Source organism: Hakea prostrata, chromosome 7 (assembly GCF_041222555.1).
Source record: "Hakea prostrata isolate BN-2017 chromosome 7, UWA_Hpros_2, whole genome shotgun sequence".
NCBI lineage: Eukaryota > Viridiplantae > Streptophyta > Magnoliopsida > Proteales > Proteaceae > Hakea > Hakea prostrata.
The window spans coordinates 4383749-4396242 of record NC_142606.1 but is presented as its reverse complement, the minus strand read 5'-3'; the positions used below and the strand labels follow the sequence as shown (position 1 = coordinate 4396242).

Here is a 12494-nt window from a genome sequence, read left to right as displayed (position 1 = left end):
AAATAATATTCACTTCTCCATTTAATTTGAGTGGATATACTTGGAAATCTTACCAAACAAAAAAAGATTCACCTGGAATTTGGCAAAGAGGAAGATATTGGACCTGTCTAAACTCAAAGTAAAGATACACTTTTTTTTAATAATAGTGATTTATTGCATTAAGTTTTACTTTAACTAATTTAGTTAAAAAAAAAAGTGTCCTATAATTGAACATGTGTCATTAATCCAACCATTTGACTATGTGAGTGTTGATAATTATTTTCCAATGCCATTATAACATGCGATGTAAACGATAAAGGCATGGTGTGAGTGTTTGATCTACCAATTTATTTTTTCTTTTTTTTTTTTTTTTTTTTTTTTTTTAACAAATCTACCAATATTTAGGGCTTCCAATTAAAAATCTGAAAATATGAACAATTTAAACTAATGGTGTCAATCCATATTTGGTACGGTATCAATATAGTATTAAAAAAATTATTGCATACAATTATCATATCAAATACCTAACGATACAAGTTTGTAATACAATTAATACTCCACTAGATTTATTCAATTGAAAACGATGATGATATTCAATGCGACATGTCTTACCAAAAAATTAAAACACTTACAATATGATATTTATTTCAATACTTGTGGGAGATTCCATCATAGAATAAGATGGTTAAAAGATGTAATGGAATATGGAGAAGTATTCCACACAATGTTTAGTGAAGTCACAAATAGACAAATATACGGATAAATGATTTTGATCAATCGACTATGATGTTTTTGGTATCCGTACAACTTTGAAACATGCCCAAAAATCGAATGGTCAAGAATAAAAATTAAAAGTAGCATAGAACCTCAAGATTATCCACTTCACCTAAAAATCAACTTGGACCCAAAATAAAAAGAAGAGAAAATTGAAAACGCACTTGATTGTGATGAATAACATATTCAACAAAAGTATGTTGTGTAATTATTTATTAGATACATCTAAGGGTTTCAATGCAAATCAAACCGTTTAGTGGATCAAATTTGCTATTGCTAACTAAAAGTGGCTTGTTGTTGTATTATAATGATAAAATCACATTGATGCCACTTGGTCAGAAAAATGGTGTCTTCATGTTGGTTGAATATGATCAACAGTATTCACATCTAGTTAGTCAAAGCAAAATAAAGTAAGCAAACCCACAATTTATTTTTTTGATAAATTTTATTTTTCATGAATAATTATTTGGTGAATTCACAATAGGATATAATGCTTACAAATTATTTTAATAAATGACCATATGATTTAAACATTGTTAGTGTGTATCAATTTATTTCGTGCTTCGTCAGTGAATGGATCAAATGCTATTTAAATTTTGATTCTATATAATTGATAATTACGTTAATAAATATTTAAGAAATCTTTAGCGTCATTTCTTAAGTTATTCAATTTATTAGATAGACTCTCAATTATTAAGGGCCTGTTTGGTTACATGAGTTTGAAGATTTCAAATATCTAAAAATTTCAAATACATAGGGTCATTATTCATAAAATTAACTGTTTGGTTAACTGAACATGTAGATGAAATCTATGGATTCATCTATAATTTTTGTGAATACAAAAATGTTTAGTATTTTTATAGTAGAATTCATAAATTTCATCTCATACCCATAAATCTACATATTCACGTTTTTAGTGTAAAAAGATGAATATCTAGATTTCATAAATCCAAGGATTTTCACAACCAAACAGGTATAAGTCTTGCATTCATGAATCCAGAGAATTCAAATCTCTGGATTCATGTAACCAAACAGGTCCTAACACAATTAGTCTCAATTAGTTTTTACCTATTCATTTTTATTATAAACTTGTATTTTATATTGAAAAAAAAATCATCCAAATTTTGTGATGATTTATAATTGAGAGAGAATCACAAAATAATAGAGGGAGACAAAAAAAGAGCACAACATGGATTTTCATTAAGGCTATTATTGTCATTTCGAAATATTCAACTTGCTTACAGTACTTAACCATAATTAATGATAATGGCTGTCTTTAATATGTTTTTACACAATAGAGGGTTTTATTGTAAATTGGATAACCTAAGAGAGAGTATTAATTATGGAGGATAAATCAGGGGTGGCGTTGGAATTTTCCATAAATAATTTTGGCCAGTGTACTGAGGTAGCGTGGCCTTCATTTTTAAATATAATATAAGAAACGAATGAGAAAAGGCAAATTGGCAGCATGAGGCTTGGAATGCGGATTTTCTACGATCGAATTGATGGTGGAGATTTACCCAAAAATAAAAAAAATTGATGGTCGAGGTTAGTCGTTCACACAATTTGTTTACGAGAATATCCATTTAAAAAAAAGGCGGGCGGCGCTTGCTGACGCCACGCGCGCTCTCCACCACAGGTTTAAATAACATTAGGTCCACTTCCACGTGTCAAACGTTGCTAAGTCGAAGTCGACATGGACCAATAACTGTTCAGGAACTGATCGGATCTCATCTCGTTCTGTCGTCCACGAATTTTGATTTACGACGCCCCACACCTCTTTCTACCGCTAGTGTTTTTGATCTCACTCGCCACGTGGCACAGGCATGACCCTCAATTATAAAAATTTTAAAACATCATTTCATAAAAAAATATAAAGAAAACCTCGTTCTCCGGATCAAGGCACCTAGAGGATCCAGAACCTACGAGTGATTCCGACCATTTTAGGGTAAGCAGTTTTGCAGCTTGAATCTTTCAGTTTCAGATGTTCCAGATTGCTGTTAAGATCTGTTACTGGTTTTTTGCCATCTCATCTCTTGCTACAAGTATTTGCTTTTAAAGCTGAACTTGCAACTGTTGCGGCGAAGCTGAAGGAGCTTTAATCCAATTTCAGTTGAGATCTGTGATTGGATAAACTAACACAAAAGATAGTCACTTCTATTTCGGTGAGAATATAAGATCAGATTCAAGCAGCTATGTATATATTAGGAGCTGGTTAGGAGATCTGGAAGTTATGTTGGATTGGAGCACTTGTGAGGTAGGAATCTTATTCTTTGAATCTATGTTCAATTTGATATCTATCGTGGTGTAGTTTTAGGTTCACGGATTCTGAAACGATGGTATACTTTTAGTTCTTGCTCTGATTGTGCCTTATAGAAGGCCCGATTTGGAAGAAGATCGTCTTTTATGATTGCGACACTTATTTCAGCAAACACACCTAATATGTGAACCGGTAATCAGTGAAAATAGTTTACATGTGAAGTAGTAGTTTGTGAATTTGTTGTCGATTTCTAGGTATCGTATGTATGTTCTTAGGCTGTCGGCCTGTTAATAGAAATAAACTAGAATCTGCAAGTACGAGCAATTTAGTTGGCTGATTTAACAACTGACTGTATCTATGCATTTTTTTTTCCTACTTGGGCTTCAACCTACTTTGCAAATTAAAAATGGAAGTCCATAATTGCTTATTTGCCAACATTATATTGGTTACTTTTTGGCTCTGGCTCTGGCTCTGGCTCGCTTGGCAACAGAGGCAGGATCTGCAGCTAGGTTTTGGTAGTATCATACAATCTAAGTGGTGGCAGCTTGCCTTTCTATATGTTGAATTTGTGTGTGTGTATACCTATATATAAGTTCGTTCTATAAGCATAAAAAGTGCGAAAATGGTGTATGGCCTTATACTTTTTATGAATCACTTATAATCTGCAAGAATGGTCCAGTCAGAGTTGTCAAACTCAACATGGACCTGAACCCATCCCAACGCAAGGGGAGAATGATAGTCAATGTAAAGGTGGTTGGTGATAGAAATTTTTATCTTCGTCCCTTTTCTTCCTTGGAAGATTTCTTACAGGGTTGTCTTCTAGAGGTTGGGTTGGGATGTACTGCTGATTTCAAGAAGGATCCTTTCCAGGGGAGTGGACTGTAGTTGAAGTTGAAATTGAAATCCTTACATGAATCTATTGAATGGAAAATTAGTTTGATTTAATTAATATGAAGTTGTTGCCTTTATTTCTCTTGTCCATAATTTCTTCTTTCCTGGCAACTCCCTTTCTCCTTTATCCTTGTGGCTTCTTTGCTACCGGTCCCATTCCTTCCATCTTAAAAGGAAACTGACTACTAGCAGACCTCTGATTGCTTTGGGTTAAGGTTTTGACCCTCTAACGTTATTGAATGTCAAAGGCAGTTAGTTTTCTGGTGCGCTAGTACATCATGTGGCTTTTTAACTAAATTCTCTCCTTTCACTAATTGTTTTCCTTTGATTTGGATTCTTTGGTATTCACATTCATCAAGGCTTATTGTTGTTGTTGTTGTAATATAACTCTGTGAGCTTTTCATGAATATGAGTCTTTCATCAAGTTCTAATTTCTTCTTGAGTATATTGGGTGTTTTTGTTTGCATGTACAGTAATTTAATAGCTAAGTGCTTTAATTGGTTTTGCAGCTTGAAGGCTTTGTTTGGGATGAGTTCAGTGAGAATGATGATCATATAGTACCTCATCCTGGTGGTGAAGAAGTAGACTCCCCAGGTCAAGTTGATTGCCATAAGAAGCCGCGATGTGAAGAATCATATCCATTTATAAGCAATTCAAATAGTCAATACGCTGCTAAAGATGCCCCACACAGAAAAAATGAAACAAGTTTTGCGACTCTGAAGGACCAGAAGGCTCCAATGCTTGACAAGGGTTCATGGTCTTGTACCACTGATGGAGTTTTTCCTCCCTCATGTGATGCCGACTCCATTAAGGGATTGCCTGGTTTTACAGCTGTTGATACTAAGCTAGCTGGTAACTGCTTCAATGGTAACCACATAGGTTCTTCTGGCAATGAGTTTTGTGCAGATGATTCGAATTCTTGGTTATAGAAGTGCTGCAGCAGGCAGCAGCTTGTGCCAATTTCCACTTGGTGATATTTCTTCAGCAGGCAGTGACCTTGAATTTTTTGCAAATGGACATGAGGACAAAGAGAATAGTGATCTGCTGTATTATGGCTGGCCTGATATTGGCAATTTTGAGGATGTTGACCAAATGTTTAGGTAGTCATCCGGCATATTCCTTATGTTTATTAAGCTTAATTAAATTTTCCAAGATCTCATTCTCAGATTAGTTTCTCTTTTTCACTGATCATGTTAAAAACATGCTTGTCTCATGCACTCAAAAGTAGGGGTGCCCTACAGTCCCACCAGCCCAAGAGTGGTAACTGTAGTAGTAATTTTCTTTATGCCAATGATAAAATTGTAAAAAGGCTTGATTTTTTTGTCATGGCCATGGCTGTCTAGATGACCCTAAATATTAGTAGTATCGTAATAAAAATGATGATACTGGTGATATAGTTCTATGTTTTTTTAGTATAATGAGCTTTTCATGAAAAGTTTTCCTTTCTAATATGTAGACCACCTATATTTTCTTTACTTGATTTTGTAGAAACTGCGATTCCACATTCGGACAGGGGGACACCAGTCATGAAAATGAATTTTCATGTTTTTCTTCTTCCTCTCATGCCATCAATGGTCCTGAAGAAGCCTTGAAATCAGGGCCTAAGTCTTCTTCATCGGATTCAAATGAATTGAGAAGTATGTCAGAATATCATGAGTCTGATGATAGATTTATAGTTGACACTTTCACTCCTTTGATCAATGATTCAGAAGAAAACAGTGCCCTGAATGACTATCAAATGGATTCTCGGGTGCTAGATGGTAGTGAACCTGCTACTTTGAGTCACTCATCATATGTCAGTTGGTCTGATGCAAATTCTCAAAACAGAGGGGAATCTATGTCCATTGAACAGGTTAGTAGAAGTCATATTCCATGTACTATCATCTTCAATTTAGTTTAGCCAGTAAATTTGTTCAGGTGATTTTGTTTTTATCTGCAACTTTCTTCCCACCTCTTTTCTGTTCACCTTGAATTATGCTTAAACCGGTAAATCTTTTCAATTTCCCTGTAGGAAAATGTGATCACTGGAGAGGTTCAGGAGAAAATGCCATCTGTTTCCTGTGCTAACGGTGGAAGTTTAACGATGGTAGGTCAGCTGTTATGCTATTTGCATGATTTTGATGCACTCTATAATTCATATTCATGAGTCCTAGTGAGTAATGAACTTGCAACAGTTTTAGGCAAGGAATCAGATGTTCTTGTATTCAGATTTAACTATTTGCTTACAAGGGAGTAATGCTCTTGTAGCTCTATTTTTTCTGGTTCTGGCTATTGATTGCATGTCTCGATATAATGCTTTTGTCCATTTGACCACCCTATATGAAAATAATGTCAGCCTTTGTTGCCGAGGCATTTGGTAGCATCTACCAAGCTGTCAAAACCCATGCTGGCAAACTTCAACTTGATATGTGACACTAAAGATAGTTATTTGGAAATCCATCCTACTATGTTTTACTTTTTTGGTTTTGCATCGCAATATCTTATTACCTTCCACTTCTTCAATAACTCCATTGCCTTGTGACAGACTAATTTGCATAATCAGCAATTGAAGCACCACAGTCAATCTGTGGGAAGGGGGAAATCTCAATCCTCAGGATTCGATGGTGATGGTCCTCCGGATGGGGTTGGTCCCTCTCAACAATATCCACATCTGAAGTTTCCATCTTCTATGCCGCCATCCCTGAATGCTTTTTCTGCTCTAGACATTCCACAACAGCAGCAAAAGTTAGGACCTAACTTCTCAAGTTTCTCGCATGTACAATTACCATATGTGCCACTAAATCCTACACATCAAGTTCCTGTTACACCAAAATCCAGTGTCAAGACAGAAAACAATGGTCATCCTTCTGTTTCTTTAAAATATTCTTCTATTGCCTCAAATCATGCTCAGCCCATGGAACAGTCTTCTGATTCTTCATTCAAAGCTCCAGCTATTAAATCAGAGAAACGAGTGAGAAAACCTTTTCAGCAGCAGCAGCTACACTCCAAAGTAACTGCTGATCCTCAACAGGACGATCTAAAGATGAAGGTTGCATTGACAAATCAAACTTCTAACCAGAAAACAACAGCTCAAATTCAAGATGAAGTTGGATCCCATACCAATTTTGTAGGAAAACACATTGAAATTCCGGCAGAGGATTTTTCAACTGAACGGCAAAGCTCTTGCATGAGCTCTGCACTTTCAGATGTGGTATCGCTAGAAGAAACTAGTTTTGGAAAGCTACAATGCATCATGGAGAAGGTATGGTTTTTTTTTTTTTTTTTCATGTGGGAATGAGGTAGGACATTAATTTCCTGGTAGTTATATTGTGTCATTTAAGATTCAGCATTTGACGTACATGAATGTGTGGGTAAGCATGTGTTGTGTATGTGTCTGTAAACATGGCATGCATGTTTTTTTTTGTATTTTTTCTCTCCCAAGTCCAACAGTGAGTGTGTCCAAGCCACATCCCTAAATCTTGTCTCAAATTTCCATATTACTCAACTCCATATTCACATGTATAACATAGGTGAGATTCTTATTCTTGGGGTTGTAACAGTCTTATTTATTCAATCTCCTCCATTTTGGTCAAATCAACATTGTCATGCATGCGTTATGATGCACACAAGTGCAGATGTTACAATTGGTGATAGTGCTGTGAAGTTATTGCATTGGAAAGACAAGAACTTTCTTGTATAAGTCCAACTATTGTCAATTTAAAATTATGATTCCCATACTCCACATGGAGCAGTTGGATTGGCCATTATGCTCTTTCCAATGTTTCAATTGACTGCATGTGCCTTTATATATTGGGAAGAAAGGAAATCATGTGATTTTAGAGAAGATAATAGTGGCTGGTGAATATAGTGGTAGAAATCAGTAAATGCAGGATAAATTATCATGGTGTCTGGATGCACTGAAAGTAAATGCTTTGTCGTTTTACCTTTAATCATTCTCCACAAAAGAATATATAATTTGCTACTGACTGAGCTGCACTTGATTCAGCTGGATATTAGGACAAAGATGTGCATAAGAGATAGTCTCTACCGCTTGGCTCGGAGTGCTGAACAAAGACATAACATTGGAAGTTCAAACGGTTGCAGCAGAAACTGCTGTGTTAGAACTGGAGTCTCGAAGACTGAAGAAAGGTAAGGAATGATCATATTATAGCTGGTTTGGTAGTAGCTCCAATAAATGATAAGATATGAGATAGTCAATTAAGGTGGCAAAACCACGTTCAGTGGAAGCCTTTAAATGCCCCTGTATCGAGAAATGATTCAATCCATACCGTAGGAACTAGAAGAAATAGGGGCTGACCTAAGATAACCTTAGGAGAAGTGGTGAGAAAGGACATGCATAGCTTAGACCTTGTATCTAGTGTGACTTCAAATAGAGCTGATTGGGAGGCAAGAATCCATGTAGCTGACCCCATTTAGTTGGGACAAGGCTTGTTGTTGTATATAATCTTTTATTCGTTTCCCTTTCAACACTTCTGTGTTTGATTTAGTTTTCATTTTTTATACAGGTGCACTGAATTTGTGGATATGGAAACGGGTACGAATCCCATAGATCGGTCAATAGCGCATTTACTTTTCCACAGGCCTTCAGAAGCTTCTTCAAGGTCTATTAATGATGTTCTATCCCAAGATTCATGTGCCATGATATGAATATCAAAGCTAAATCTTTGAACATTTATTTTTTCCCAGGCCCTCTGAAGTTTCTATGAGGCCAACCAATGATGTATTGTCCCAAGAGTCCCAGGCCATGGTATGAATCTTGAAGGGTGGCCCCAACGTCTGGGTTATATGCTTCATCTTTCATCACATACTTGCATTTATCCAAGCTTTGACTTTTGAGTTCTATATGTGATCTCTTGTTTCATACATTCTTCTGGCTAAGCATTTTGCATGGAACTTAAACGAACAGTTTCACGGGTCTACTTCAACTCAAACTGCAATGCTGGAGAAACTGGCTTCACTTGAAGAAATTGGTGCTGGTGCAGAGACACAGCTGCATACAGATCTGTAGGGAGAGACTGTGAGCTGCAGCTGCAGCTCAAAGGACACTTTCATGTACTTATCATTGCTGGGTGTTATTTACCAGCATGCGTGCCAGGTTCGATGCCAACTTGTAGGGATCTCATCTTATGTTATATAGCTTTAAAGCCCGTCTTAGTTTGTTGTTTAACTTAACCATTCACGTGTTTAAGCAATTTTGCTCCTGTTGTACATATTCAGCATTTAATTTGTATCTTAACTAAATTTATTGTAATATATTATCCTTGTCTGACTAAAAAGGGGGGGGGGGAATACGCTATGAGTTACCACATTCATGCTTTTTTACTTTTGTGTGCCCAAATCTGTTGTAATACCTTTGTACAATGTAGCGGAGTGAAGGCATTGGCTCACAACCTTTTTAATAATCTCTAGGTCACTTTCACACAGAAACATGTCCTTGACCAGAAAGATGGATGGCAACTGGGTTGCTGATCCATAATATCCATTAGATAGGGGTTAACGGGGGGAGGTTTGTCACATAATGTCCATAATATCCCTGGGCATAGGGTCTTCCCCGCCATCCATCATGTATCAAATATCTCCAAATTGATACCTGAAATGAAGTTTAGATTTTATTCTATTTATTTATTTTTTTAACTTCTAATAGATGTCTAGAGAAGCAGGCATCCTATGCCTTCCGTTATTGGCAAAGGATAATATCACTTGCATGTGAAGCCCTGCTGTGCCTAATGATGACATGGCCCTCAAGCAGTCATTTTCCAAGCTTGGAAAAGTTGCCAAAAAAACATGGTATCTTCTTGTATTGTTATTTTCCTTTCCTATGTCAACGTGGTTCAGGGCCACTCTTGTCAGTGTCAGCTTGATTAATGGTATTGGTGTTTACCTAGTCCCATAATAAACATGATACTGGCCACTGGGCATAGTTTTGGCTGAAATCTTTCGTAGATGAGCATTGCATTGGTATTCTTCCCCTACAATTTATTTTTTTGTACTTCATTATATTGCTAGAGAAATGCTAGATCAATGTCTCATTACCCCACTGCACTGCAGAGATCCCATGCATCCATAAGATAAGGATGCATGTTTGGAAGAAGCCCTCTATCCTTCCGATCTTTACATTATTATGTGGATTTCTGTTACCATAATGGTTTGAGGACAGCGTATAATCTTAGTGTTCAACTCTTCAATTTACTAGGTATCTGCCATAGCTGTTGCATAATTTTAGTGTCCAAATTGGACACCAAAAGATGAAAGGCAGTAGCAACCACTGAATTTTATTTTGGTGACTCTGCTGAAGTATATGCAGTTTGGTTGTTGATCAAGTCCTTATAATGGTCAACAGCTCCATGATAAATAAATATTTGCATCGAGAATGCTGTTATATCATGTTGTTGTCTATGAAGATCAGTGGCTTAAATTCTTACCAACTACTGAATTTTTTTGTGGTGACTCTGTGCGGAAGTATTTGCAGTTTGGTTGTTGAACAGGTCCTTATAATGGTCAACAGCTCCATGATTAATAAATATTTGCATCAAGAATGCTGTTATATCATGTTGTTGGCTATGTAGGTCAGTGGCTTAATTTATTTCAGTCTGTATCCATGATATCTTCTTGAGAATCTTCAATGAGGATATGTACTGCATGCAGGGTCCACTTAGTTACTGGCATAGGAGAATGAAGTGGAAATGAAAAAGAAAATTTCTCTTTAAGAAAGTAAAAGGAATTTTAAATGAAGATAGAAACTTCTATAATCATGCTGGTGTCAGTTAATGCATCAAATGCTAACCATTGATTGGATTCTATATTTTGCTAATCAAACTGAAGTGCTTTGGTTGAAAGTGAAGTTAGCTTAGGAAGTTTTTAGTTAAACATAATTTTCAGTAACAACTAAAATGATATCCATTTTATATTTTTATTTTAATGCCTTTCTTTTCAATATTCTGGTAGGAATAAAATAGTGTAATTGGAAAATTTATGTTTAGGTTCTTCCTTTTCGTTGCTTCATTATTTCATTAGTTAACTCAATGAGACAATGGTAATTGGATGGAGTTACACCTCTAGTAAGGCTAGTTTCCTGTTTCTCCTGTTCTCTCAGATTCCTCTCTTCTGATTTTGTTACTGTTCCATAGGATTTACAACCCAGCTGATGGCTAAGGAACTCAATCAAGATGTAGAGATCTCGTGGACTGAAGACTTCTTTAGGTTGTGAAGCACTTTGTGTTGATATTAGCAGTCTCAAGTCCTGCCTGTTTTAAGTCTGTGTCTGGGTCTGGGTCTGGGTCTAGTTTACTCTCCTGACCTTACCTCTGTCTTAGTGTCAGTAACAATCACTGCCTTCTGCTGAAAAATGTCAGCTAGTTGAATTCAGTTAGGTTAGTGAAAGCTCAGCTTTTGTATACTGTAGTGACGATGGAACCGGCAGTTTCTGCCGGCAAACTTTATCTTGTCTTGTTGTTTCGGATGTTTATCTGGATTCTCATTTACCCTGTTTCTTCTTGTTGAAAACCTGAAATGTGGACAAATAGATTGATTTATACTCTGCGACTCTCTTTTTTAGTTGGTTCTCTTCATTAGCCATCTTTTCATGGACAGCTTTAGTTTGTTAATTGAACATTTCTATTGAAAGAGGGGAAAACCAGAGAATCAATGAGATGTGCAGGGAAGACAAAAGTAAAATCTTGTTGCTATAAATTGGTTAATTCTAGTTTTTTTTTTTTTTGAGTTATCAAAACTTCCACTTTAAAGTTCCAAGCTCATGTCTTAGCGGCAACGGATACTGGCCCAACTAACCACGGTTTAAAGTATACGTTGATACGATACATATCTATACGTTTTTTTTTTTGGATTGCATTGAAGTGCACTGTCTTATATGATTCAATATTCATTACAAGACAATTACGTTTCTTGAAATCAATTGACTAATATTGGTAGGTTAATTCCTCTCTCTTGTCTGTTGCAACTGGTCGGAGTTTTTTTTTTTTTTTTTTCCATTCTTTGATTAATGAGCAACTAGATGGGCCCTTTGATGTGTCGGCAATTCAATCAGTGTGGTGTATGAGTGTATCGTTAAGAAGCTGATATTGTGTAGATTGCAAGGCCTGGACATGGAGGAAAAGAAGTGGGGAAAAAAAATCCAATTATTAAAGGAAAATTAACGGTAAATCAGTAATTCAGTAGTATTAGTTCCATTTGATATCATCTCAAAGTCTATATCTCTCGATGATAAATGTTACAGCATTGGGTACTGGAAAACCCTTGTCAAAACTGATAAGGACCGTCTATTGTGTAGACGAAGCAGTGCCTGACATCATAGAGTAAGGCCAGTCAATGAGGATTATGAGGGTTGGTGGGTTTTTTTTTTTTGATAAAAACACAATTGATAACCTAGATCATGGTGAAAGAATGTGATCTCTACATCAACCCTCAAAGTTCACATGTTAATAATTAACCGAGTTTTGGGGGATCCCCCCCCCCCCCCCACCCAAACAAGAAGAGGTTAAAAGACACCAGAAAACAAAGCAAAAAAAGAACAAACACATTAAGCTGGCATAGCCAGCAACTCCATTCTTAAGATATCTCCTTTGAGGGATAG

The 12494-nt window shown here is 36.2% G+C and overlaps 1 protein-coding gene across 1 annotated transcript; it reads left to right on the top strand.

Moving 5' to 3' along the window:
* Window positions 1-2623: 2623 nt before the first annotated feature.
* On the top strand, window positions 2624-11005 carry LOC149009126 (protein LNK1-like). The gene is given in 10 exon segments (XM_089161324.1): window positions 2624-3010; window positions 4414-4818; window positions 4820-5004; window positions 5393-5756; window positions 5916-5990; window positions 6429-7145; window positions 7890-8032; window positions 8410-8505; window positions 8591-8651; window positions 8811-11005. Coding segments are annotated over 10 exon segments (2172 nt in total). The 5' UTR covers window positions 2624-2986; the 3' UTR covers window positions 8913-11005.
* The last annotated feature ends 1489 nt before the right edge of the window (window positions 11006-12494 follow it).